Source organism: Nycticebus coucang, chromosome 1, assembly GCF_027406575.1.
Source record: "Nycticebus coucang isolate mNycCou1 chromosome 1, mNycCou1.pri, whole genome shotgun sequence".
NCBI lineage: Eukaryota > Metazoa > Chordata > Mammalia > Primates > Lorisidae > Nycticebus > Nycticebus coucang.
Window position 1 is genome coordinate 117,704,239 of NC_069780.1, and position 25,440 is coordinate 117,729,678.

At 36.7% G+C, this 25,440-nt stretch overlaps 1 protein-coding gene across 1 annotated transcript; it reads left to right on the forward strand.

Moving 5' to 3' along the window:
* Positions 1-5,323: 5,323 nt before the first annotated feature.
* On the forward strand, positions 5,324-22,924 carry CETN3 (centrin 3). The gene is made up of 5 exons (XM_053586737.1): positions 5,324-5,455; positions 7,928-8,063; positions 9,952-10,066; positions 16,185-16,376; positions 22,544-22,924. The coding sequence occupies exons 1-5, from the start codon at positions 5,439-5,441 to the stop codon at positions 22,585-22,587; spliced, it is 504 nt and encodes a 167-aa protein (XP_053442712.1). The 5' UTR covers positions 5,324-5,438; the 3' UTR covers positions 22,588-22,924.
* Positions 22,925-25,440: the final 2,516 nt, after the last annotated feature.

The window sequence follows — 25,440 nt, forward strand, 5'->3', positions numbered from 1 at the left end:
TAAAGTGCCGTAGTGTCATAGTTCACAGCAACCTCAAACTCTTGGGCTTAAGCGATTCTCTTGCCTCAGCCTCCCAAGTAGTTGGGACTACAGGTGCCCTCCACAGCGCCCAGCTATTGTTAGAGACGGGGTCTCGCTCTGGCTCAGGCAGGTCTCGGTTAGTTCAACGCTTGTTCTTGTATAAGAGGTTAGATTTTTAGACAGTTTTCTTTTGTTTTTGATACTCTGAAATGTCTTGATTTGGGTAGGTGTGTCTCTTTTACCATTTATTTTGCTCAGCACTAAGTGTACTCTATCAACCGGAAGATTTGTGTTAATCTTTAATTCCTCCAAATTTCTTGTCCATTATTTCTCTGACAATTTTCTCTTCCTCCTCCATTTGTTGCTCTCTTTCTGAAATTCCGATTAGTCACATGATGAATTCATCCTCCCTATTTTTCTTTCAATAATATCCATGTTTTTATTTGAACTATATGTTCTGAAATGTTTTCTCAATTAAATTGCCTTACCATTCTATTAAATTTTTAATTTCTACAATTCTATATTTATTTTCAACAGTCTTTTCTTTTTCTTGAAATGTTTCCTTTTCTGAGTATTCTGTTCTTTGATACAATATTTTCTTGACTACCTACTAGGAAACTTATTAATTTCTTACAATTTTTTTTTTTTTTTTGTTCCTCAACTGGCTCAGAGTCAGTTACTTCTTTTTCTAATTTTGTCTTTCATACTGTTAATTTTCTTCATCTGATGGTTTTTGATTCTTCCTTCATTTTTAAGAGTGGAGTTCTAGATGGATGTGAAGACAATACTGGGGAAGGGAATTTAAGGGACTGAAGTGCAGTGGTTTCCTAAAGAGCTTTCAAAATTAACATTTTGTATTTAGCCTCCTCCTGATTTTTTTTCCCTGTACTCTACCAGGCACTGTACTGTTCTGCCTGGGGTCTCTGCCAGGCAGAATAACTCTCTCTGAAGCTTTGGTCACCTCCTGCAAATTCTGAGAGATCACTCTGATGATCTGTCTCATTTGTCAACAGGTTCCCCTGTTTCTTTTGAACTTTCAGATATTACTTGAAATACCTAGTCTGCTGACCCTGGTCCCTTTCCAGGTTGCTTCAGTATTAGAAATTAATTTCTCAACTCAAGAGGGAGACTATACAAATACTCATGTTACTGTCTTCTTTTTTTAGAGACAGAGTCTCACTTAGTAGAGTGCTGTGGCATCACAGCTCATAGCAACCTCCAGTTCTTGGGCTTAGGTGATTCTCCCGCCTCAGCCTCCCAGTTAGCTGGGACTACAGGCACCCACCACAATGCCCGGCTGCTTATTTTTTTGGTTGCAGTTTGGCTGGGGCCGGGTTTGAACCGGCCACCCTTGGTATATGGGGCCAGTGCCCCACTCACTGAGCTACAGGCACTGCCCTGTTAGTATCTTCTTAAAGCAGAAATTTCTATTTTCCTTGGGCTCTCTCTCTGGGCTATCTACTCTAGTCACCATTGTACCAAATACATTTTAGTGTCCTATGGAGCAATTTTTGTATTCTTCTTCTTCATTTTTTTTTTTTTTTACCATTTTATGTTATTTTTATGCAGTTATTCTGGGATATTTAGAATAATTTTGTTGAAGTCAAGAATAATTTTGTTGAATTTTAATTTTAATTGCATTGAATTTACATTTAGAATATTTTCTGCATTTTTACAATACAAAATCTTGCCATCTAACATAGCTTCTCTGTCAACTTTTTTCAAATCTTATGTCCTTTAGTAGAATTTTGTGATTTTCCCACATACTGATTCTACAGATTTCCTGTTAAATTTATTTCTAGGGGGCAGTGCCCATAGCTAAGTGGGTAGGACTCTGGCCACATACACCCAGGTTCAAACCCGGCCAGGGCCAGCTAAACGACAACTGCAACAACAAAAAAAATAGCCGGGTGTTGTGGCAGGGGCCTGTATTCTCAGCTACTTGGGAGGCTGAGGCAAGAGAATTGCTTAAGCCCAAGAGTTTGAGGTTGCTGTGAGCTGTGACACCACAGCACTCTACTGAGGGAGACATAGTGAAACTCTGTCTCAAAAAAACAAAAAATTTTCTAGGAAGTTCATATTGCTATTGTTAATCATTTTGTTATAATTTATAGATGTTTATTGATTTTGAAAATTTGCTGATAATAAGCTACTTTAATGAATTCTTTTATCAATTTTAGTGGTTTGGCACTCTTGGATTTTTCCAGGTAATAATGTTAATTAATAATATCACCAATGGGAATTTCAAGGATAATATGGTAACTGTTTTTAATGGCATCTGTGGCAGAGCTGCTAAAAACTTGTGTTATCTTTAGTAATGCATGATCTGACCCCAAGTTTTAGCCAGGCACTTTTTCAGCTAGAGATTTCTCTTCTCAGCTTCCCCTGCAGCAAGAAGTGGTCATGTCATTAGTTCTCACTAATTATGTATGAATAGAAGCAGGCCAGGCATGGTGGCTCATACCTGTAATCTTAGCACTCAGGGAGGCCAAGGCCAGAGGCGATCCCTTGAGCGCAGGAGTTCAAAACTGCCTGAACAAAAGACCCCATCATCCACTAAAATTAGAAAAATTAGTGAGGCACCTATAGTCCCAGCTACTCAGGAGGGTGAGGCAGGTGGATTCCTCGAACACAAGAGCTTGAGGTTGCTGTGAGCTAGGCTGACACCATGGCAGTCTAGCCTGGGTGACAGAGTAAGACTCTGTCTCAAAAAAAAAAAAAAAAAATATATATATATATACATATGTATGTGATGTGTGTGACTCTTCTGTTATTCCTTTAAAAGAATATCCTGTCGAATACACTTTGCAATCTATTTTTTCAAATTATTTGCCCATGAAACTCATTCTCCATAAAATGACTGAAACATCCTACAAAATTCTAGTGTTTCAGGGATGAGGTTTGAGAAATGGTAGGGTTTCATTTTAAGTATGTTGTTCATGATGCTAAAAGAAGTACTCTCCATACCTGCTTTATTAATATATACCTTTTAGGAAGGGGTGTTGAATATTATTCAGTACCTTTTTAAAGTTGAGATCTCATTAACCTAGCATTGCATTTAACACAGATTTCTATTTTCAATTATCTTTGCATATTAAAAATAAAGTATTTGGTTATAGATAAATGCTCCTTTAAAACAGTATCAAATTGATTTTGCTAACGTCTATGATTTTGCACATACGTTCACAAATGAACACCAAATACAAGTGGCAGTGGGGATCCAATAATGAGCAACATGTATGGACTGTCACCACTGAGCTTACATTGAGGGATTTTGAATGTTTTTTAGGATCCTGAGGATTGTGGTAGCTTTGAAAATTAAGCTAAAAAAGCTGTTCATCATTTTCTATGGTTTGAGTTAAAAACAGAAATTAGCTCTTCAAGAATTTTTAAAGCTCAATAATAAATCCAAGTGGGCTGAAATTTTTTTTTTTTTTTTTGAGGATATAGAACTTTGGCATTCAGCCCCCCACCCCCGGGAAGTGTGTATAGTTAGTTGACCTATATTGTTTTCCACCTTTTCTTGCATTATTTTTGTTTTCTTTGAAATGTGACTATTTCATTAATATTGGCAAAATGAAGTTGTGTAAAGTATTTTAATAATTTTTAAACCTTTTAAACGACCACAATTATTACTGACACCATTCCCTTCCTTGCTACACTTTCTATAAATCTGTGAATTTCACTAGACATTGCTGCTTATTGCTGCAAAATCCCTCAATTTCCTTTTTTATTTTGTTGTTCCTTTTCTTTTTTATCATTGGTAATTTCTCCTCCTAATTTCAAAAGAAAAAGTTTATTTTGTTCTTTCTTTTATTCATTGTTGAGGACTCATGTTCTTAATTTCTAACATCTTCAAATTAATGCTTGGTTTATTTTCACCCTATTTTAATTAAAATGATTTTCCCTATATCTTGGCCTGTATGTTAAAATTTTAACAGTTTTTTCAATGTCTTTACTGTTTCATGTGTAACTGGAATTTTTTTTTCCTTTTACTCAACAATCCTTTACAAAGGTACTTTAAAATTTAGAGTTTTCTACTTTTTTTAGGAGTGCTATCCCTTAACTACTTATTTTTAGCTTTATTCCATCATACTATCTTTACTTGTCTAAATTTAGCTTATCCTTCTATGCCTAACATATATGCCACCTCCTTTAAGAAGTCCTCTACATTCCCGTGTTCTCTTAAGACCTCCTTTAAACCTTCATATACATCCTTATACATATGGCGTTTATACGTCCTCCTCCTTCCCCCCTTTGTTTTTAAAGACTGGTCAAGCGCAGTAGTGAGAACCGCAGAAAAAAGGAGGTATTCGGTCTGTAACTGCGTACTATCAAGGGAGATAACTCACTACCTTCGGACCAACCTCCTCCTCCCTTTCAACTCCCGTCCTCAGGCCATTTTCTTCAAGTTTATGAGACCTGCAGCTTAGATCAGTACTTAGCGAATTTTCATGGCAGGATTCCCTTCGTGCATCGATCACCTCTGCACCGGAAGTTTTACTAGGCACAGAGTGGGGAAGGGATGGAAGGGATAAACCGGGCCTGAAAGAAAGTGAGCCTGGTAAAACAGATAAGTAAACCTTTTAAGTATCCAAGCAGGCTCCAGGAGACCTGGTTTGGCAGCGAGGATATGTGTAGAAACAGCTTATGACACCATGAAATACGAGACAACCCAACAAATCCGTTCCGAACAGTTCGAAGGAGGAAAAGGAGAGGGAAGGGCGCTTTAGATGCAGGTTCATTGCAAACAGCCTAATAACCTAACCCCGGGATAATCCAAAGCTCCTGCCCCAGAATCACTCGGACCGCTAGTAAGGGGGCGGGAGATGTAGATCACATTTACTGAAATTAGGATGAAGAAAGTGGCATTTACTTTTGTGTTTCAAATAAATTCCCCACGTACACAGGCTGTCGGCGTTTCCCAGACCTCGTTCCTCTGTTACTTGCTCTTTCTAGCCAGAGGATAGCTTGCAGAGCGTCCCTTCCCTTTCCACCCAGAAGACTGTCGCCTAATTTCGGGACACACGCCCACGACCGCAGGTCCCTACGCGCCAATCGAATTTCAGCACTCGCCTCCGGAAGCGCCAGGACGGGACTCAGAGGCCGGCAGCGCAAAGGATTCGGGGAAAAGGCGTCCGGCCAATCTAAAGAGCGGGAGGGGCAAAAGAGGGCAGAAAGGTTTATCTTGATTGACATCATGCCTACCCAATGAAAGCAGAGAACTGGTGAAACTTCCGTCTTACTGGGCAGAACTTTAGGTGGATTCAACCAATCCAGCTTATACGTGCCTATCGTGAGGGCGGTCCTCGAGGCCGCTGAAGTCGTTTGTGTCTGTTGAACGGTTTGCTAAGTCTAGCTGCTTTGGGTAGGGGTTAAAAATTGTTCTTGAGAAGACGTGGTTGTCCGAAGAGAAAATGAGTTTAGCTCTGAGGTCGGTAATAAGGAGGCGGCAATGCTCTCCACACCCCGGAGCGGGACCCAGGGCGGGTGTATGCGGAAGGGAGGCCATTTGGGGCCGAGGCGAGGAAGCGGGTGCAGTTTGGGACGAGGGAAAGGAGCCCATGGCAACCTGCCCGGGCCCTTCACCCTGGGGGCCCCGGTGCCCTGCAGGTGACGACCCTAGTACCCTCCTGAGGTGGTCATTGCTGTCAGCGCGTTGGGCTTTGGACCGCCAAAAATGGTGTAGTGGAAAGTCAGGTGGGCGCGAGGTTTCTACTCAGCGCTAAGGAGAGAAGTCGGGCAGCAGAGCATCCTTCGGTTCCTCATGCCTGGGCCGGGCCCTGCTGATCACTCACCTGTAAATTTTGGAAAAACACAAAACTCCTCCATGCACTTCTCCAGAGGCTCTGCTTTACGGTGTAACCGGAGACCTGTTTTACTGACTTCAACTGGCAATCTCTCCCTTGGATTTCCTGGTTTTTGAGTTTCCTTACCTTTCATTCAGTTATAACCTCTGACCGCCAGATGCCCTATCCCCCTATCTAGACGTTGTACCTTAAACATATCTATGTAGTTACGCCGCTCTAAAATTCCGTGCTCCGCTAAGGGATGATCGGATGATCATGGTCCTCCCTGGACAGGGTCAGATGTGGATCTGTCCCGGCCTTGGCCTCTCGGAGTCCTAGAAAAGGGAAGTACCAAGATTGTGTCAGGCCTTGTCCCTTGTGAAGGAAAGAGCGCCCTCTGGCTTATTATACCTCATTTGCAGGTCTCTGTATGGTCGCCTCCCCCACCCCTTTGTTTTCTTCCTTTTTTTGTAGATTCAGAAACTTGGAATACTTTAAGATACAAGTAGATAATGTGTTTTAATACAGTTAACTGGTCTTTACATTTAAAAATTTTAAAGGATTCTGAGCCAGAAATATTTTGAAATATCTGAACCAGGTATTTCAAAACTGGTTCTTAAACAAGTGTTGCACCCCCATTTAAAAATTTGGAGCACTTAAAAAAAAAATAAAAACAAAACAAAATAAAAATTTGGAGTACTTTTAGATGGGGAGCTCTTAAGACATTTCTGGATTTAAAATAATATTTTTGCATATTTACTTGAACCTTTTCCATAGTTTATTGTAGGTTTGTTATATAATGTACATGTTAAGTGAGACTAGACTCTTGACATTATGTAGAATTAAGTACAAATATAATGTACCGTTGTTAGCATTTAAAGTTCATTGTGTCGGGCGGTGCTGGTAGCTCAGTGGGTAGGGTGCTGTCTACATACACCAAGGCTGACGGGTTCGAACCCCGCCCGTGCCAGCTAAAACAATGACTCGAAGCAGTACCCTGAACCCCATAAATGCATCAATGTACAAAGTTATGATTTAATAAAAAATAATTCACGAACAAACTACAAAAAAACAATGACAACTTCAAAAACAGCAACAAAAATAGCCGGGCGTTGTGGCGGGCACCTGTAGTCCCAGCTATTCGGGAGTCTGAGGCAAGAGAATCGCCTAAGTCCAGGAGTCTCAGGTTGCTGTGAGCTGTGACATTTCGGCACTCTACCTAGGACCACATAGTGAGACTGTCTCAAAAAAAAAAAAGTATGTTCAGAGTCAAAAATTTTATTTTTTTGAGACAGGGTCTCACTCTGTCACCATAGTTGAGTGCTGTGGCATCATAGCTTACAGTAACCTTAAACTCCTGGGCTTAAGTACTCCTCTAGCATCATCCTCCCTAGCAGCTGGGACTACAGGGCCTCCACTATGCCTGGCTAGTTTGTTTTATTTTTAGTAGAGATGGGGTCTGCCTTTTGTTCCAGCTGGTCTCAAACTCCTGAGCTCAAGTGATCCACTAGCCTTGGCCTCTCTGATTACAAGCGTGAGCCACCACCCTGGCCAGAGTCATTAATAAAGTGCCAAACTGTTAGAAATGTGTAATCTGAAAACATTTGAACCTACAGTGTGAAGATACTTTATAATTAAGTTACATGATTCCTTTTTTGCCGAAACTTTGAGAACTTAATTATAAAGACTTTCAAAAGTAAAGCAAATATATAATGATCAATTATGAATTCTTTCATTTGGTTTTTTTTTAACACTTTAGTAGAATAATATGAATAATGTATGAATACTTTGTTTTTTGGTTGAGGTTTTTGACATAAAAGTAATGTTTCTTATTCATACATGTGTTTCTTCCACAGTAATAGTAATAAGAATAAATACAAAGCTAGGAAGAGAAAAAGTTTGGTCCTTATTTCTTTTAATAATAACCTGTAATTCTTCAGTTTTGGGAGGTGCAAATATATAGCAGTTTCAATTATGGAATAAGCAGGGTATTGACTCATATGGGAAAAATTTCTGTCTTTTCTCCAAAATACTTCCTTTTTTGAAATTTAGAAAATCATTGATTGGCTAATTTGCATAAAAGTGGATTAAGTCTTTTTTTTCTTTACATTTCATAGAAGCGAGCTCGTAATAGACAAAAGTAAGAGGAAAAAAAGAAGAGAACTCACTGAGGAACAGAAACAAGAAATTAAAGATGCTTTTGAACTGTTTGATACAGACAAAGATGAAGCAATAGATTATCATGAATTAAAGGTAATATACTTTGGAATATATACATCTCTGTTAAAATGATTTGCAATTTGACAGTTACTTAAAATACATTTCTAAATAATTATTTTAAACTGATTTTGGAACTGTGAAGCCATTTTAAGCATTCACAGTTAAATGCTATAATAAAAGTGAATATAAGCCTTAACATAGCTTTTAGAAAATCTTTTTCACATGGTAAAATGAATAGTATTTTGAGTGTAAAAACATATTCCTACGGAAGGTGCTTATTTTTCATTCACACAATTAAAGGATTTCAAACTATGGAATTTAAACTGTTCTTACCATATTCTTCCCACTATTGTTATTCTTTGGTGACTCATACTTTATCCAGATTGGGAGATTGTTGTTTGTCTTTAAATTTTTAAGTTTGAACGTGTTAGTAAGACAGTCATAATCTACTTTCTGTAGTACAAACAACAGAAAGTGCTGTCTGATGTTGACATGCTAATGGGTAAAAATGTCAGCTTTAAGGCCTAGAATTATTTATAAAGACATGAGGAGAAACCGGTATGTAGGGTCTTAGATTTAATATAGTGGAAAAGATAGCGCTTTGAGATTTTTATAGCCTTAATAGATAGGTGAATGTAAATATTTCTTTGATGGTTTTAATTTTGGTGACTTTATAAGGGATTTTTAAGCATAAGAATTTCTAGTAGGGGTAGGAATTATGCAATGACGGGATAGAATGTGGAAAAGCAATGATAGGCCTTTAAGCGTAGCCTTCTCAATCTTCCAGTTCTCTGTAGTGCTTGTTCCCATGTGTTTCTTAGTTACATAGATTTGGTCAGTTCTTCCTTTGTGATGTCTCTTCCATTTGTTGGCATTGACTATCTTGGTTTGGGCCCTTATTTCATATCTGGAGCTTTCTGCGTATTTTCTCTACATCTAGTTTACCCTGTACAGTACCATTAGATTTAGATTCTTCTAAAATTCTTTTCACCATATTACATTGTTCCTTGCTCATAAATTTTTAATGACTCTTCATTGCATACTACATAAAGTTCAGATTCCTTGTTTCCTATTGAATGGTCTCTAAACTTTTGTTACCTTCTACTTTTTTTTTTTTTTTTTCCTTGTTTTTTTTTTTCTTTTCAGTTTTTGGCCAGGGCCAGGTTTGAACCCGCCACCTCTGGTATATGGGGCTGGTGCCCTACTCCTTTGAGCCACAGGCACTGCCCAGGACCTTCTACTTTTTTTTTCATTTGCTAATTGCTTTCTTCCACCTGAACTCTTCCCATTCAGATAAAGTAAACTGCTCTATTCAATGTCCCTCAAATCTATTCTTTCTTTCAGTGTCTATACCAATCGTCCTTTCTCCTTAAATGCCCTAATACTCCTCTTTTATCCATCAGATAACAAGGTGAATCTGTCCTAGAAAGGCTACTTTAGCCAGTTACTGTACATGTCTCTCCTTCCCTGTTACTAGTAACAAGATAGATCTCTGTTTTTTTAATGGTCCTTAGACTACTTGATAACTAATCATGTGCAGTCTGATTATAGTACTTTCTTTAATGTTTTTATCCTTTCTGTCATAAAATGTTTTAATATTTATGCCATGTGTTTTTCTTATTATGGTTATTAATCCCTTGAGAACACATAGCGTGTTTAAAATTATTTGTGCATAAGTGTATTCTGTAAACACTTGATTAGTTTGTCATATAAAAAAAGCAATATATAAATGAAAAAATTTTTATTTAATTGCAATAGTGAAGAGCAAATACATTATCACTTTGTTATTTTAGAGAGGTAAAACATGCACAGTAATTATATTTTTAATATTAAGGTATTTGTCATCTCAAGTTTTTTAATTGGAAATCACTTCTTTTGTACAAAGTGCTTTATAATTTGCTTTTCCCTTTTAATCCAAAAGGTGGCAATGAGAGCCTTGGGGTTTGATGTAAAAAAGGCTGATGTACTGAAGATTCTTAAAGATTATGACAGAGAAGCCACAGGGAAAATCACCTTTGAAGATTTTAATGAAGTTGGTGTGTATTTTAATAGTCTTTGTAATCTGCAGTTGTTAGGAAACTTATCTGATTAATATCAATTTTTTTAAAGTCTCTGGGTTGTAGAATTTTGTTACTGAACATAAATGTATAACGTGGCACTTATTTAGGTGTATTGGTGCTTCCCCCCCCTTATATGTAAAGAAAAAATATTTATAGCTTTGCTGTCAAATTTATAGTTTTATATTTTGTTTTGTTCTGAAGATTCTAACCAGGGAAGTACTGTGTTTTTTTTTTGAGACAGTTTCACTTTATTGCTCTTGGTAGAGTGCTGGGGCATCACAGCTCATAGCAACTTCCAACTCCTGGGCTTAGGCAATTCTCTTGCCTCAGCCTCCTGAGTAGTTGAGACTATAGGTACCCGCCACAACGCCCAGCTATTTTTTTGTTGCGTTTTGGCTGGGGCCAGGTTCAAACCTGCCACCCTTGATATATGGGGCTGGTGCCCTACCAAGTAATGTGTATTTATATTATATGATAAAACTAGAAAGGTGATAAAAACTTATTTTTGTTTAGTAAAACAGAGAATTTGGTATACTGCTGTTGGGAAAATATTTCCCAAGACCTTTTTCTGGCATGTGATTTTTGGTGGGAAAGTGGGAGAGGAGGAACTGGTAGCAGTTAGGATCATTGGCTGTAGATGCAACACATGCCTTCAAGTTGACAAAGTTCATGGGGCTACATACTCTGGTTGACCTTGATCTCAGTGAATAAAGTCATCTGTTTAAGAGATGGAGTGGGGAGAGGGCTGCAGTGAAGGAGGCAGTTGGCAGACTAGAAGAAGGAGAAAACATTTTAGAACCACCAACTGAAAATGTATCATAGGCTTAATATGGTTAAATTTTTGTACAGTTGATTTTAGTGATTTATTTATAGCACATGTATATATATATATATATATATCAGGCTTTTTCAGAATAGAGGATTCTGGAAGGCAAGGACTTTGCTATTCTAACTTAAACATATTGTCTACAATATTATATACAGTAGGTATAAATATTCAGGTTTATTTTTAAGTTACCTTTCTAAACCCCTGGGTCATGATACAAGCATATAATTACTTTAAGATATTAAAGAAATTTGGAAACATATTCGATTATATACACACAAACCCCTCATTTTAAATAGCAAGAAACAATATGGAAAGCAAAAAGAAATGGCAATTAGTAGATAGAAAAAAATTATATTTGTATCATTAGTCTTTTCTTTTTTTTTAATTTGAAAGTTCAAACCAAAAACGGGATATGGAAAGTAATGATAAACCTAAGAGAAAGAAACCACAGCACAGAAGATTCTCAACTTAGGAGCTAAAAGATAACTGTTAGAAGGCAACTTGTTCCTTCTGGGAACATAGGCTTTTTTCCCTCTAGTTTGCAGAGTTATTATAAGAGGGAGAGAGCTACCTTATTCTTCCAGTTTGCTGACTTTTTTGAGGCTTTATAGTTCAAGTTTGTATTTAGATTGTTTATTTATAGAAATGTGTTGTTAGGATATAGTAGAAATGATACTATTTGTAAAGAGCTGTGATTCAGGTGCTCTTAGTTCACTGTGTCGTGGTTCAGCATGGACTGCCTCGGCCAGATTCCCTGTGTTCAGATCTTGGTTTTGCCGCTTTATAGCTGTGTAGCTTGGTCATTTTACCATTTTACTTCTTTCTGCCTCATTTTCAACTATAAAATGTGGGTAATGTTACTCTCTCAGGGCACTTGTGAGGATTAAGTAAGTTAGTGATACGTAAAGTGCTTAGAAAAAGGCCTAGCGTGTTATCAGTGCTGCTGAGTGTGCTGTCATTTATTACTCTGAAAAATGGTCTTTGATTTGTCTCAGTGGGTGGAGATGATCATGTGCATCACGGGGATGTAGCAAGTATTCTGCTCTGTGTATATTTTTGTCATTGTCTTTTTTTCATTGTTAAAGGCCACGTTAAGCACTATATTATCATAGTTAATAATTTTACAAAATGAATTATTTTATCATAGTTGAGTACAATTTAAAAACTGTGATTTTTATTAGAGATCAGAGTCCCATGCCTCCTGAGCTATGTATTCCCCCATTTGTTGATTATTTTTAACCAATAACAGATCACAGATTAATATATATTTTATCCTTTGGGACAAATGACTCTAAATCAGAGCCTTTGAGTCTTAGTTTTATGTGATGTCTATTATTTATTGCTTAAAGATACTGTCCTACAGATATATTTGGATGAAGTTTGGCCCTTAACTAATTCTTTCCAGTACTAGACAAAGCATTAAGATAAACTTAACATAAATTTAGAGTTAAGGCAGCCTGAGGCTAAGGAGTAACATAGGTGCTTTAGGAATTACTTTCTTTAAAGACAGACCAAGATAAGTCACATGTTTGTATTTCCTCTATTTTTGGCATGTATTACTTATTAATTACCTATTTAGAATAGACTATTGTATTATTTTCTTCATTTTGCCTATATAACAAATTCTAAATTTTTTGGAATTTGTTATATAGGAACAAATTCCTGTATAACAATTCCTATATAACAAATTCCTATATAATTCCTATATAATTTGGAATTAAGTACTATGTTGGCATGGGGAAGGGGATTAATTAGAAGTTACTGGGCGGCACCTGTGGCTTAGTGAGTAGGGCGCGGACCCCATATACCGAGGGTGGTGGGTTCAAACCCGGCCCCAGCCAAACTGCAACAAAAAATAGCTGGGCATTGTGGCGGGTGCCTGTGGTCCCAGCTACTGGGGAGGCTGAGGCAAGAGAATCGCTGAAGCCCAGGCGCTGGAGGTTGCTGTGAGCTGTGATGGCATAGGACTCTACCAAGGGCAATAAAGTGAGACTGTTTCTACAAAAAAAAAAAAAAAAAGAAGTTACTAACATTTTTCTTTCAAAAAGTTTATGGTTTTAATATGCTGTAGTACATGTGATGAATTGTTATCTGGGGCAGGAGTCAGCAAACTATAGCCTTGGGCCAAATTTGGCTGCTGCTTGTACATCACCACACCCATTCTATAAGGCCAGTTTTGTGCTGCTGTGGCAGAGTGAGTTTAGATTGAGACCATATATAGACCTCTGTAAAGCCTAAAATATTTACTCTCTGACCTTTTACAGGAAAGATTTGTTAATCCCTGATGCAGGATTGAAGATTGTTTGTAGAGGACATTTTAAATTTAGGCCTTTGGGAATGTGAATAGGATTTCATTCCAAGGAGAAATTGCAGGAATGGAGAAAAGGCATTCCAGGCATAGAAAACAACAACAAAGATGTGTAGGATGTTTGGGAGACTGCCGGTAGTCCTCTGGGCTAGGTGATGGGGATACGACTAGATACGATTAGAAAGGTAGGAAGCATTGGGCCAGATTGGTAAAATCTTGCATAACGTATGCAAGGTTAATCTTACATAATTTAACAGAGGATCATAAACAATTTTTAAGGAAGGCGATACGATAATGGTTTAGAAAGATAACTGATGAGAGTATTGAAGATGAGTGGAGGGTGGAAGAGACTGAAGACAAAAAACACTGGACTTTTTATGCTGAGGATGGTACCATGAAAAGAAAAGGAATACCTTTAAGAGTAAAAAAATACTGCTCTCAGTACTATAGGACCTCATCACTGACTAGGTTTATGGGATTAAGAATGATTCATACTTTTCAAATATGGGATACTAGTTGTTGATGATGTTATCTTTTGGGGGATGGTAAGGATAGAAGCAGCAGCTCCATTTTTTAATGTAATGGTAATGGTGGAAAGAGTTTGTAGTCTAACATGCTGAGTTTAAAGTAGCTGTGGTATGTTGGGATGGAAATTTTCAAAAGCTGGGTGGCGCCTGTAGCTCAGTAGGTAGGGCGCCAGCCTCATATACCGAGGATGGCAGGTTTGAACCCCATCCCGGCCAAACTGCAACAAAAAAATAGCCAGGCATTCTGGTGGGCGCTTGTAGTTCCAGCTACTCGGGAGGCTGAGGCAAGAGAATCGCCTAAGCCCAGGAGTTGGAGGTTGCTGTGAGCTGTGACACTATGGCACCCTACTGAGGGCGATAAAGTAAGACTCTGTCTCTAAAAAAAGAAAAGGAATTTCCAAAAGCCTGTGAGAAATGTAGTTGAAGCCATAGTTCTAGCATTACCTTTAAAGATTTTTAATTTATTTTTAATGTGATATTTTTGAATCTACTATGTTCTTAAGCAAATTTTATATATGAAAGGTCTGGTGAAGTACATTTCTGATAGTTAAATCATTTGAAAATAGTTACATGGACAGAAATTTGGAGTTTTGTGAAATAGATGAACCCGCTGTAACTGCCGCTGTGTCAATTGACTTATGATCATTGAAAATCTGTTTCCTATAATTAAATTCTACTTTGTAGAACCTTAGTAGAACATGAAGGCCTGAAGGAGGGTCACCATAAAGTTGTAAAGTATGTTTATAACTTTAGCTGTCATAGATTGATGAACACTTATAATTTCCAAGAAAAGCTGCATTTTAATGGAGAGTATTGATAAAAGATTATATAGACACATAAATCTGCAATAACTAACACAAAGCACCAGTGGGATAGGAATTCATGCATCTTGGAGCCCCATCTGTTCCCCAGATCACCCTGTTGCTTCTTTAAGTACATTAATACTTCAGCAAGCTGCCTTTTTGGTTCACCTGTCATGTAAATTATTTAATTGGTGAAGAAAATTTCTTAACACTTTTTTTCCTTGTCCTGCTTTTTTGTTGGGATTAAATTCAAAATGAGTTGAGTATGAGCCATAGAGTTAAGTGTGGTATTTTATTTTGGTGTTATGGCTGTAGATATGCCAGCTCCTTTTTGACTGAATATTTATGAGCCTTGATGATTTGCATACATATAGTAATATACTTCAATTAGTTACTTGGAAGTCTTTTTGGGTAAAAGAAAACTGTTGAATATATGAGTAGATGGTCTAATATTAGCTTGAATAGGTGCTTATTTAACTGACTATGGATGATACAGCAGCAAAGCAACAATAACTTGTTGGGAGACTTGGATTGTGTTTTTATTTTTTCATTCTGGGTTCATTAAACATTCTAGTACTTTCCATCTATAAGCAGTTGCCACTTCTTGATCATTCTGCAGCCCTGAAAAGGACTGAGTTATTTTTAATGGCCTAGTGAAAGTCATAAATACCTTTTCATATGATGGCAGATAGCATGTAATATTACTTTGGAGGTGTTTACTTTGATAATTTGAGAATTTTATCTAGTAAGTTAAAAAATCTAATACCATAGATTTTTACTTTGTTTGGCTATTAAAGACTGGAAAAATCAAAAATACTATAAGCTTACTATATGTTATATATGATTATATTTATAATATCAAAATATGAATTAAAATGTATTACCTATTAAGGGTCGAAATTATATTTATTTTTGGTTAGTGGTCTGAGAGTTATCTTTGTGAACAAAATGGATAAGACTTTAGAGAGATCTCTTTTCTAGAGTTTTTTTTGCTTTATTACTATAATCAGATAAGACTTTTTACTATTTCCTGCATTTTGAAAACCAAGATGTTCTTACAATCCTGAAGATAATCAGTGAAATATTATGTATGAGATTGTGCCTGTATAAGTGATGGTAGTTCTTCTTGATAAATTCTCAGCTTGTGTAATTTTTGTTTGTTTTTCAGTTGTATTTGAGGATGAATCAGTGTTAGTATTAAGTTTAACCAGCAAACAGCTTTTATCTAGTTAGCTCTAATTGTTGGTAAATCTCTCTGCAACTAGGTTATGTGAGTGCTTGAGGTCAGTAGTGCCTACTGCAGTCTTGATAAATAGCACTCTTTAAGTAAATATGTTTCTAATTATGATCCTTTCATTTTTTGCTTTTTTGTGATACAGTTTTGCTCACTCTTACAATATGACAAATCACTGATAATAAAAAAGATTGTAATTTATGGATTTGGCTTTTCTAATTTCAAGTTTATTTCTTTGAGGTTTATGGATACAATTTGACATTTTATTGTAGACTAAATGTTTACAGATTCATAGCTTTAATTCTTACCTAGTATTTAGTTGATTTCATAAATAAATAAATGAATGCCTTTGTGATTATTCAGGTTTATTTAAAAAATTTTTTTTAACTGTAGTGACAGACTGGATATTGGAAAGAGATCCACATGAAGAAATACTGAAGGCATTTAAGCTATTTGATGATGATGATTCAGGGAAAATAAGCTTGAGGAATTTGCGACGTGTTGCTAGAGAACTGGGTGAAAACATGAGTGATGAAGAACTCCGGGCTATGATAGAAGAATTTGATAAAGATGGTGATGGAGAAAGTAAGTTTTGAGTAAACCATATTTGCCAAGTATTTGATGGTATATTTAACACTAAATGACTTTTAAGACCCTTTTTAAACATTTCATTTCTTGTAATGGGCTTTTTGCATAAATATTTTATATATTCAATTTAGAAGTAGATGTTTAAAACCAATTATACATGTTATAATATGAAGTTCTGTACTGCAAGAAGGTACTTTACTTTTACTCTAAAGATAAAACCTCACCAAAATTTCAGCCTCTCAGTAAAATTTCAGTCTTTAATGCTTTCTCTCTCAACCTACACGTACTTCTAAATTCTAAACTATTACTGAATATTATTGATTTTACCCTTCACATGTTTGTAATATTTTCTCCTTGTCCATGGCAGCTGTCTTAGTTCAAATCCTCATTAATGATTAGAAATGTTATAATGGCCTTATTTATTCTTTCCTTGGCTGCCTACTGGTCACAGTGTCCTGTGTGCTGACTGGTTCTACACAATGAAAAAGGCAAATGTGATTCCTGTTTTCACTTTGCAATCTTCGTAGCTTCCTAATGGCCCTCTAAGTGAATAGCTCTTTAATCTCTTTCTTCTTCAGTCTATTGATGGTATTCTTTTCCTAAAATACAGATTTGATGATGTCATTCTGTATTTAAACAGAGTGATTCTTAGCTGCCTACAAAGTTCAAAGCTGTGATCTGTCTCATCTCAAGTAATTTCTTTTTTTTTTTCTTTGAGACCAAGTCTCACTATATTGCTCTAGGTAGAGTGCTCGGGCATCACAGCTCACAGCAACCTCAAACTCTTGGGCTCAAGTGATTCTCTTGCATCAACCTCCCAAGTAGCTGGGACTACAGGTGCCTGCCATAATGCCCAGCTATTTTTTGGTTGTAGTCGTCATTGTTGTTTGGCAGACCTGGGCTGGGCTCAAACCCACCAGCTCTGGTGTATGTGGCTGGTGCCTTAGCCACTGAGCTATAGGTGCCCAGCCCATCTCAAGTAATTTCCCACTATATTCTTCCACTTTTCTACTTTAACTCTCATCTTCTGTATTTACATACTTCCACAAGATATCTTGGCAACACATTGTTTTATGGTGTGCCTTTTGTCATGCAGTCTCTTAATCTTAAAATGCTCTAATTGCCGGTTTCTGTCTGCTAAAATGGTATTCATTCTCCCAGTTACATCTGAAACATCTTTTTCCTCAAAAGCCTCTCCTAATGGTATCTGTATGAATTATGAGAATTCCATTGAGGGCCCATAGCATTTAGAGAAACAGACTGTTTTGATACTTTCATACACTTAATATGTATTCTTTTGGCTGGTTTCTTTTTATATTAAATTGCTAAAGATTATACTTTGTTGCCTTTTTTGTGGACTTAAGTAATTTTTCTGTCTTTACGATCACACTTTTCAGTATCTTAACAGCAATGAAAATGTTTTATTTTTTTACTGTATGTATAGAATAATAAACATGATAAATGTAGAGTTAAAGGTAAATATGATATACAGGGTGGCCATAATGTTTGTGTGCAATTTAAAGTAGTGTGCAATGGCTCCGTGCCCGTAACTCAGTGGTTGGGGTGCTGGCCACATACACTGGGGTTGGCTGGTTCAAACCCAGCCTGGGCCTGCTAAACAACAATGACAACTCCAACAAAAAAATAGCCGGGCGTTGTGGCAAGTGCCTGTAGTCCCAGCTACTTGGGAGGCGGAGGCAAGAGAATCACTTAAGCGCAACGGTTTGAGGTTGCTGTGAGCTGTGACGTAACCATACTCTACTGAGGGTGATATAGTGAGAGTCTTGTCTCAAAAAAAAAAAAAAAAAAAGTGTGCAAATTCCATACTAACTTTATGGCCACTCTGTATACTACAAGGTAGACATAAAGCTGTGGGGGTGATAGAAAAATCACCCTCTTCCCCAAAATACATAAAATAAAATAGTAAGTTTTTGAAAAATGAAAGCAACATGTAAAAAGCCAACAATGGCTCATCTTTTAATAGTGATATTAACATTTATTTAATAGTTACTATATGTTAGACATATGCTTAGCATGTTACTTTGTGAATTATGTAACTTAATTTTTACGAGTTTTGTAAAGTAGTACAATATTGTACCTATATAAGCATAGAGTAGATGCATATATACATGTATAGCTGAGGAAACTAAAACTTAGAGATAACCTGCCCAAAGGTATCATCAAGCTAATGGCAGAGTCAGACCTCAAACTCAGATCTCCATGATGACAAAGCACTTTCGAGTACTTTCAAGTGTAGTGTATTGTCTCTTGGTATGTTTATGGAGTTTAAAAAGGTACTTACCGTTATAGGAAGCAGTGTATAGGCAACATATTCAACTGACATTCCCAGTGCTAAAATTTGTTTTCCCTTTCAAAGCTAGATGGTCTCTAAGGTACTGAACCTACTTAATTCTATGAAGTACTTATTGTTAGCAACTTGTATTAAGATTTATGAAAAGATTGATATATGAAAAATTTTGTTAATAAATATTTTGAGCTAGGCGTTGGGCTAGGTTTTTTAGACATAAGAACTTGATATAAGATATTGTTGAATAAAACCAAATGTGTGAAGATATCACAGATTCCTTTTAATTTTCTTAGAGGCTCTCTGGTAGGAAAGTAGCTACTTTAATTTCCTTAGCTACTTTTACTTCTAAGTATTATGTTTTAGGCATGATATCATGGAATACAGTCATCCCTGGGTATCTAGAGAACATTGCTTCCAGGACCTCCCAAGGATACTAAAAGCCATGGATGTTAAAATCCCTTGTATAAAATAGAGGAGTGTTTATTTGCATATAAGCTATGTGCTTGTCCTATATTTTAAATTATCTCTAGATGATAATACCAAATATAATATAAATGCTATGTAAGTAGTTGTGATACTATATTATTTTATTATTGTTATTTTTTATAATTTTTTCTCTCGAATTTCTTTTTCTTTCTTTCTTTCTTTTTTTTTGAGACAATCTCACTTTGTCACCCCTGGTAGAGTACTATGGTGTCATAGCTCACAGCAACCTCCAACTCCTGGGCTCAAGTGATTCTCTTGCTTCAGCCTCTTTAGTAGCTAGGATGATAGGCGCCTGCCACAACACCCAGCTATTGTTTTAGAGATGGGCCTTGCTCTAGCTCATGTTGGTCTGAAATTAATGAGCTCAAGCAATTTACCCACCTTGGCCTCCCAGAGTGTTAGGATTACAGGCGTGAGCCACCATGCCCTGCCATCTCCCAAATTTTTTTGATATGCAGTTGGTTGAAACCATGGATGTGGAACTCATAGATGTGAGCGCTGACTATAGTTTAAGAGACTTTTGAAATGCTATTATACTTTAAAATGTGTACATATAAAACTAATAAAAAATTATTTTGTGACTTTTGAATTTTTGTATGAAGTTTAATTTAAAATTAATTATTGAAATTTACAGATGGAGAAAAAGTTCTGGATCTTTAAGTAATAAAAGAAAGACTTTTCAGATTTTGAATATTTTAATTATGGTTCTATTATGTTGTTAAAATAATTTATTATTATTATTATTATTTTGAGACAGAACCTTAAGCTGTCCCCCTGGGTAGAGTACTGTGGCATCACAACTCACAGCAACCTCCAACTCCTGGGCTTAAGCGATTCTCTTGCCTCACTTCCCAAGTAGCTGGGACCACCGGCGCCTGCCACAATGCCCAGCCATTTTTTGGTTGCAGTTGTCGTTGTTTGGCAGTCTTGGGCTGGATTAGAACCCACTAGCTCCGGTGTATGTGGCTGGCACCTTAGCTGCATGAGCTACAGGTGTCGAGCCTGATAAAATAATTATAGGGAAGTTATTGTAAAGTTGTTGGCATTATGTTCTTAAGAACACACTATTGCTTCCTGTTTTGTTCTAGATACCTCAGTCTAGATTGCTTAAACTGGAGGTTTTTTATTTTTATTATTTATTTATTTTTTTTGTGATTTTTGGCTGGGGCTGTGTTTGAACCCGCCACCTCCGGCATATGGGACCGGCGCCCTACTCCTTGAGCCACAGGCACCGTCCAGAGGTTTTTTATTTTTTTATTTTTTTTGAGACAGAGTCTCACTTGGTCACCCATGGTAGAGTGCTGTGTGTCACAGCTCACAGCAATCTCAAACTCTTGGGTTCAGTCAATTCTCTTGCCTCAGCCTCCCAGGCAGCTGGGACTACAGGCACCCGCCACAACGCCCAGCTATTTTTTGGTTGTAGTGGTCATTGTTTGGCAGGCCCAGGCTGGGTTCTAACCCGCCAGCTTTGGTGTATGGGGCTGGCACCCAGCCAATCTGCTAATATTTTAGTATGTGTCTACTAAGAACCAGAATTTACCTTTTATAACTATGGTACCCTAATCACACTTAAGAAAATTAACAATAATTTTATAATATCATATAATGTCTTCCTCACCTCAGTTTTAATATATTCTAGATTAGGAAGCCTGGTGTCTGTTTTGATATATACACAACACCTGGGTAAGTATGATGTTGGTACTCACCAGGCACTTAACAAATGATTTTTTTCAAGGGAATATTTTCATATATTACCATGTAGGGTACATACGAGTTAGATAAAACCTAAAACACCATCTCATTGAGTGTTTTTCAAGGAAGAAAATGAAATGCAGAGCTGTGACTAGAATCCAGATCTTTTGTGTCTCAGTGGAGGGTTCTTTTACCATTGTCAAAATCATCATCCATCACTTTTGCCTTGCTCAGGTGTGTATTAAGACTTAGGGCTCATGAACTCACCTGTTTATGAAGAGGAAGTATTTTTGAACATTTTTATTAATTGGTATGTTTTAGTGTATTAGTTTTTCAAATTTAGTTAGATTATCTGATTTCCTATTTCTAGGTTGCTGTTTTAAATATTAAGCTTTGGGCAGAGCCTGTGGCTCAGTGGGTAGGGCGCCAGCCCCATAAACCTAGGGTGGAAGGTTCGAACCTGGCCCTGACGAAACTGCAACATCAACCAAAAATAATAGCTGGGCGTTGTGGCGGGCACTGGTAGTCCGAGCTACTCGGGAGGCTGAGGCAAGAGAATCACCTAAGCCCAAGAGTTGGAGGTTGCTGTGAGCTGTGACGCCACGGCACTCTACCGAAGGCAACAAAGTGAAACTCTGTCTCTTATAAAAAAAAATAAATAAACAATAAGCTTTATAAGTTGAAGGTCCTTATTGAATTTTATCAATAATTTTGGTGAACTAACAGTCCCTAGGGATTATTTTCTGCATTTACATCTATACTTTATAATTGCTGTATTACCTTGGTAATTAAAATTAAATCTGTATCTTTTCAAGTTGCCGTTTCTGTTGATACTTTTTTTTTTCTTTTTTCGAGACAGAATCTCACTTTGTTGCCCTTGGTAGAGTGCTGTGCCATCACAGCTCACAGCAACCTCAAACTCATGGGCTTAAGCAATTCTCTTGCCTCAACCTCTCAAGTAGCTGGGACTACAGAAGCCTGCCACAACGCTTGGCTATTTTTTGGTTGTAGTTGTTGTTGTTTGGCAGGCCTGGGTGGATTTGAACCTGCCATCTCCTATGTATGTGGCTGGTGCCTTCGCCACTGAGCTACAGGCACTGAGCTTCTGTTGAACTTTTTAAGTGTGGTGGCCTCATTTGAATTTTTTTTTTTTAGTTGTTAAAATCGGCTTTTAAATATATAAAAGTTAAATAACAATTTAACATTTTTTCTAATTTTAATATTTTTTAGAATTATAATTTATATGCATAATATAATTATGTTTACTTATGAGGGAAGGTTTTGCTAAATGAACTAGTAGAATAAAAATTATAAAGAGAGTTATTGAGCCACTTAAGAAATTTAAAATGTCAAGCTTTTAAAACTGTTTTAGCAAGTGTGTATAAATGTTAAGACAATGACTGGCTTTTTTGTAACTTATTTATCTTTTAATATTATAGAGTACTCATTTATAATGTTTATCACATTTAATGTATTTCTGTAGTATTATTATTATTATTAAAGAAGTTCTCTTTAATAAACTTGTTCAGTTTCTTAGCAAAGAATTAAAAGCAAAAACTATGTCTTGATTTATTAAGAACTTTGTGTAATATAAAATTTCAGAAATACTTAGTGTATAATGGTAGTTGTAAGATATTTGTATTTCTGATTATTTCATTTTCTTTCTTTCTTACCACAGTTAATCAAGAGGAGTTCATCGCTATTATGACTGGTGACATTTAAAGAATTACAAGGATAAACACTAAGAATGTTGCAGTTACCATCTTACAATCTAGTTTTGTGCCTGGAGCCATGTAAAAAAGGAAACTTAGTTCTTTTTTCCAAAAGGACCAAAAATAAGCATCTTGTGTATTTGTATTTTACCACTGTTGTTTCTTTGTATGAACCGTTATTATTAGTACTCAAATAGTTTAGCCTTGTATTGATAATATAGATTTTATATAAAGTTTTTAAAAACTTGAATTGTGATGTGCATTCTTTGAAGGTTTTTTTTATTTAACAGTAGTCATTTTTATTTTTGTGCACACATTTTTCAGACTTGCATAATAAAGTTTTTATTAACATTTTATAGTTTGGTAAATTTTTATTTTGATTCCTCATATCTGTTAATCCTTAAGAGCATATTTCTTAAATCTCTTTATACTTTTTCTAGTTTCTGAAAAAGAAATTGAAATACAAATAGCAATAGAGTAGGACATTTTTCTATCACCTAAGATTTCACCAAGTTTGACTCTATGTTTCAATACAAGATGATTCAATATATGCTTAATTCTCTTCTTAAAAGTCATGTTTTTCAGTTTGGAGGGAATAAATATTGTGCAGATAAACCTGTTTATCTTCGTGTATTGCATTTTTTTAACTCTTGACATCTTAATATAAGTATGACAGATCTGAATTTTTCCTTAAACTAATTGAATCAATACAATTTGAATCATCTAGCTTCTTGACTATGTGAAAGATTAAAATTTTAGAATTTTAATCTGTTAAGATAATTATCACTCAAACGTCACGATGATGAAAATAGAAAACTAAACCATAGAAACAATTTAAGGCTTATAAGAAAGAACATCCTGTGATTCACCAGGAAACAGTAGAGACAGGCTTTGTGGGTATTGGTGCGCTCTTCTGCCTGGTAGCAGTGTGTGTCGAGGGGAAACAAGCAGTAATGGAGAAGGGTCATAGAAAAATGGTACCTTACCAATCCTTCACTCAAATCTGGGCTCTCCAAGGAAAAAGTTAACTATTTCAACCATCTTTCCTTAGACTTCATATTTTAGATTTAAAGTACAGTATAATTTGAGGCACTTTAAGTGTTGTGAACCTTTTAGAGTATTAAGGGATATCCACTAGAAACTGAACAAAAAGTCCGTAGGGAAAAATACAACTGGTGACATTTCAAACAGTTATCTAGAAAGCAAGTTAATTGTTCATCTAGAGCAGTATTTTTCAATCTTTTTTATCTCATGGCATACTTGATCCTCTAGTTAAACTTCCATGGCACACTTAAATTATGTTGATCCCCCCCCAAAAAGGTAAAGAATATACTTACTGTGCTTTAAACTTCTTTTAAAAATAATTTAATTGATGATCTTTAAAATTTTTTTCAGCACACCTAAGCTTCTGTTGCGGCATACCTGTTGAAAATCACTGATCTAGAATAAAACTTAATTTTGAATATGAAATCAGTGATCGCAGTAATAATATTCAAGCAACATATATAACTTGATATTAAAAAAATTTTGTCACTCTTACTGAAGAGTTGCTTCTGTCTTGGTGAAATATATTGATTTCCAGGAATGTGAAATCTGTCTACCTAGAGGTAGTGTTAGACCCCATGGATTACAGGCTCAGTCCCACCAGGTTTTCCCCACTTCAGATGCCAATCGCAAGCCCAGCTTTGTGACCTGTGCTCCTGACCAATTGGCTAAAAATTGGGGTTTTGTGCTATCCATCAGGCTTGATTGATTTTCTAGGATGGCTTACAGAATTCAGACAGACAGATACACTGGTTTATTTGGAAAAATATTATAAAAGGTGCAGATGAAGAAAAAGAAGCACAGGAAGGGCCTCATGGCTTCCCTGCTCTCTCCCCAGGGCGCCCCACCTTCGTGTGTTCAGCATTGAAAGCTCTCCAAACCCAGTCCTTTCGGGTGTTTATGGAGGCTTCATTATGTATCCATTGATTAGATTGTTGGTCACTGGTGATCAGTTTAAGCCCCTCTCTCCTCCCTAGAGGTTGGGGGCCGTGGGACATAAATTCCAACCTTCTAATCACACAGGTGATTCCTCTGGCACCTAGTTCCCCTCCTCCAGCCATTACCATACACATAGAAGGGCTTTGGGAGCTATGAGCTGGGAACCGAGGACTGAGACCAAATGTATCTATTTTTCATATCACAGGTACTCATTTACTGCAAGAAATTTATACAGCACTTCCAAAGGGAGACTTTCAAATTGAGTCCATGTGCCAGTGTTAATGACCTTAACATTAGCAAACATCCCTTGGAGAGTACATGGTGGCTATTACCTCAGCTCTACAAAGCCATCTACTGCTAGTCTCTGGAAGTCAATTTTTTTCGGAAATTTAATAGTGATCTGTTCTTTAAAGGTTATTAACGATGTTCTGAAGATCAATATGAAGAAAAAATTATTTCAAAAACCACAATATGTACTTAAATTTGAATTACATAGATAATACATAAAAACATTCTATAAAGTAAAAGCAAAAGTTCTTCCCAACTTTCCTTCCCAATCCCATTCTTCTCTGAATAATATCAGAACCACTGTCCAGACAGGAGGAAGAGCACAACTGAATATTTCAACAATATAAAGAGTAGGTCCAATAGGTGTTGGAGAAGCAAAAAAAGCAGAAAGGACTCACTAAGGTAGTCACCTTCAGGAAGCAGCTACCACCCCTACGTCTAGAGCTTGTGGTTACTAGAAACTTGCAGGGGTTCAGCAGAGCAGGGACTCAGGCTTTGAGGAGGACGCTCTGGGAGGGGGTGCTAGTGTTGATGGGAAATGATGAGGGTGGTGGGAATGCCGAGAAAAAGCTGACTGCTGGAACCGAGTGCT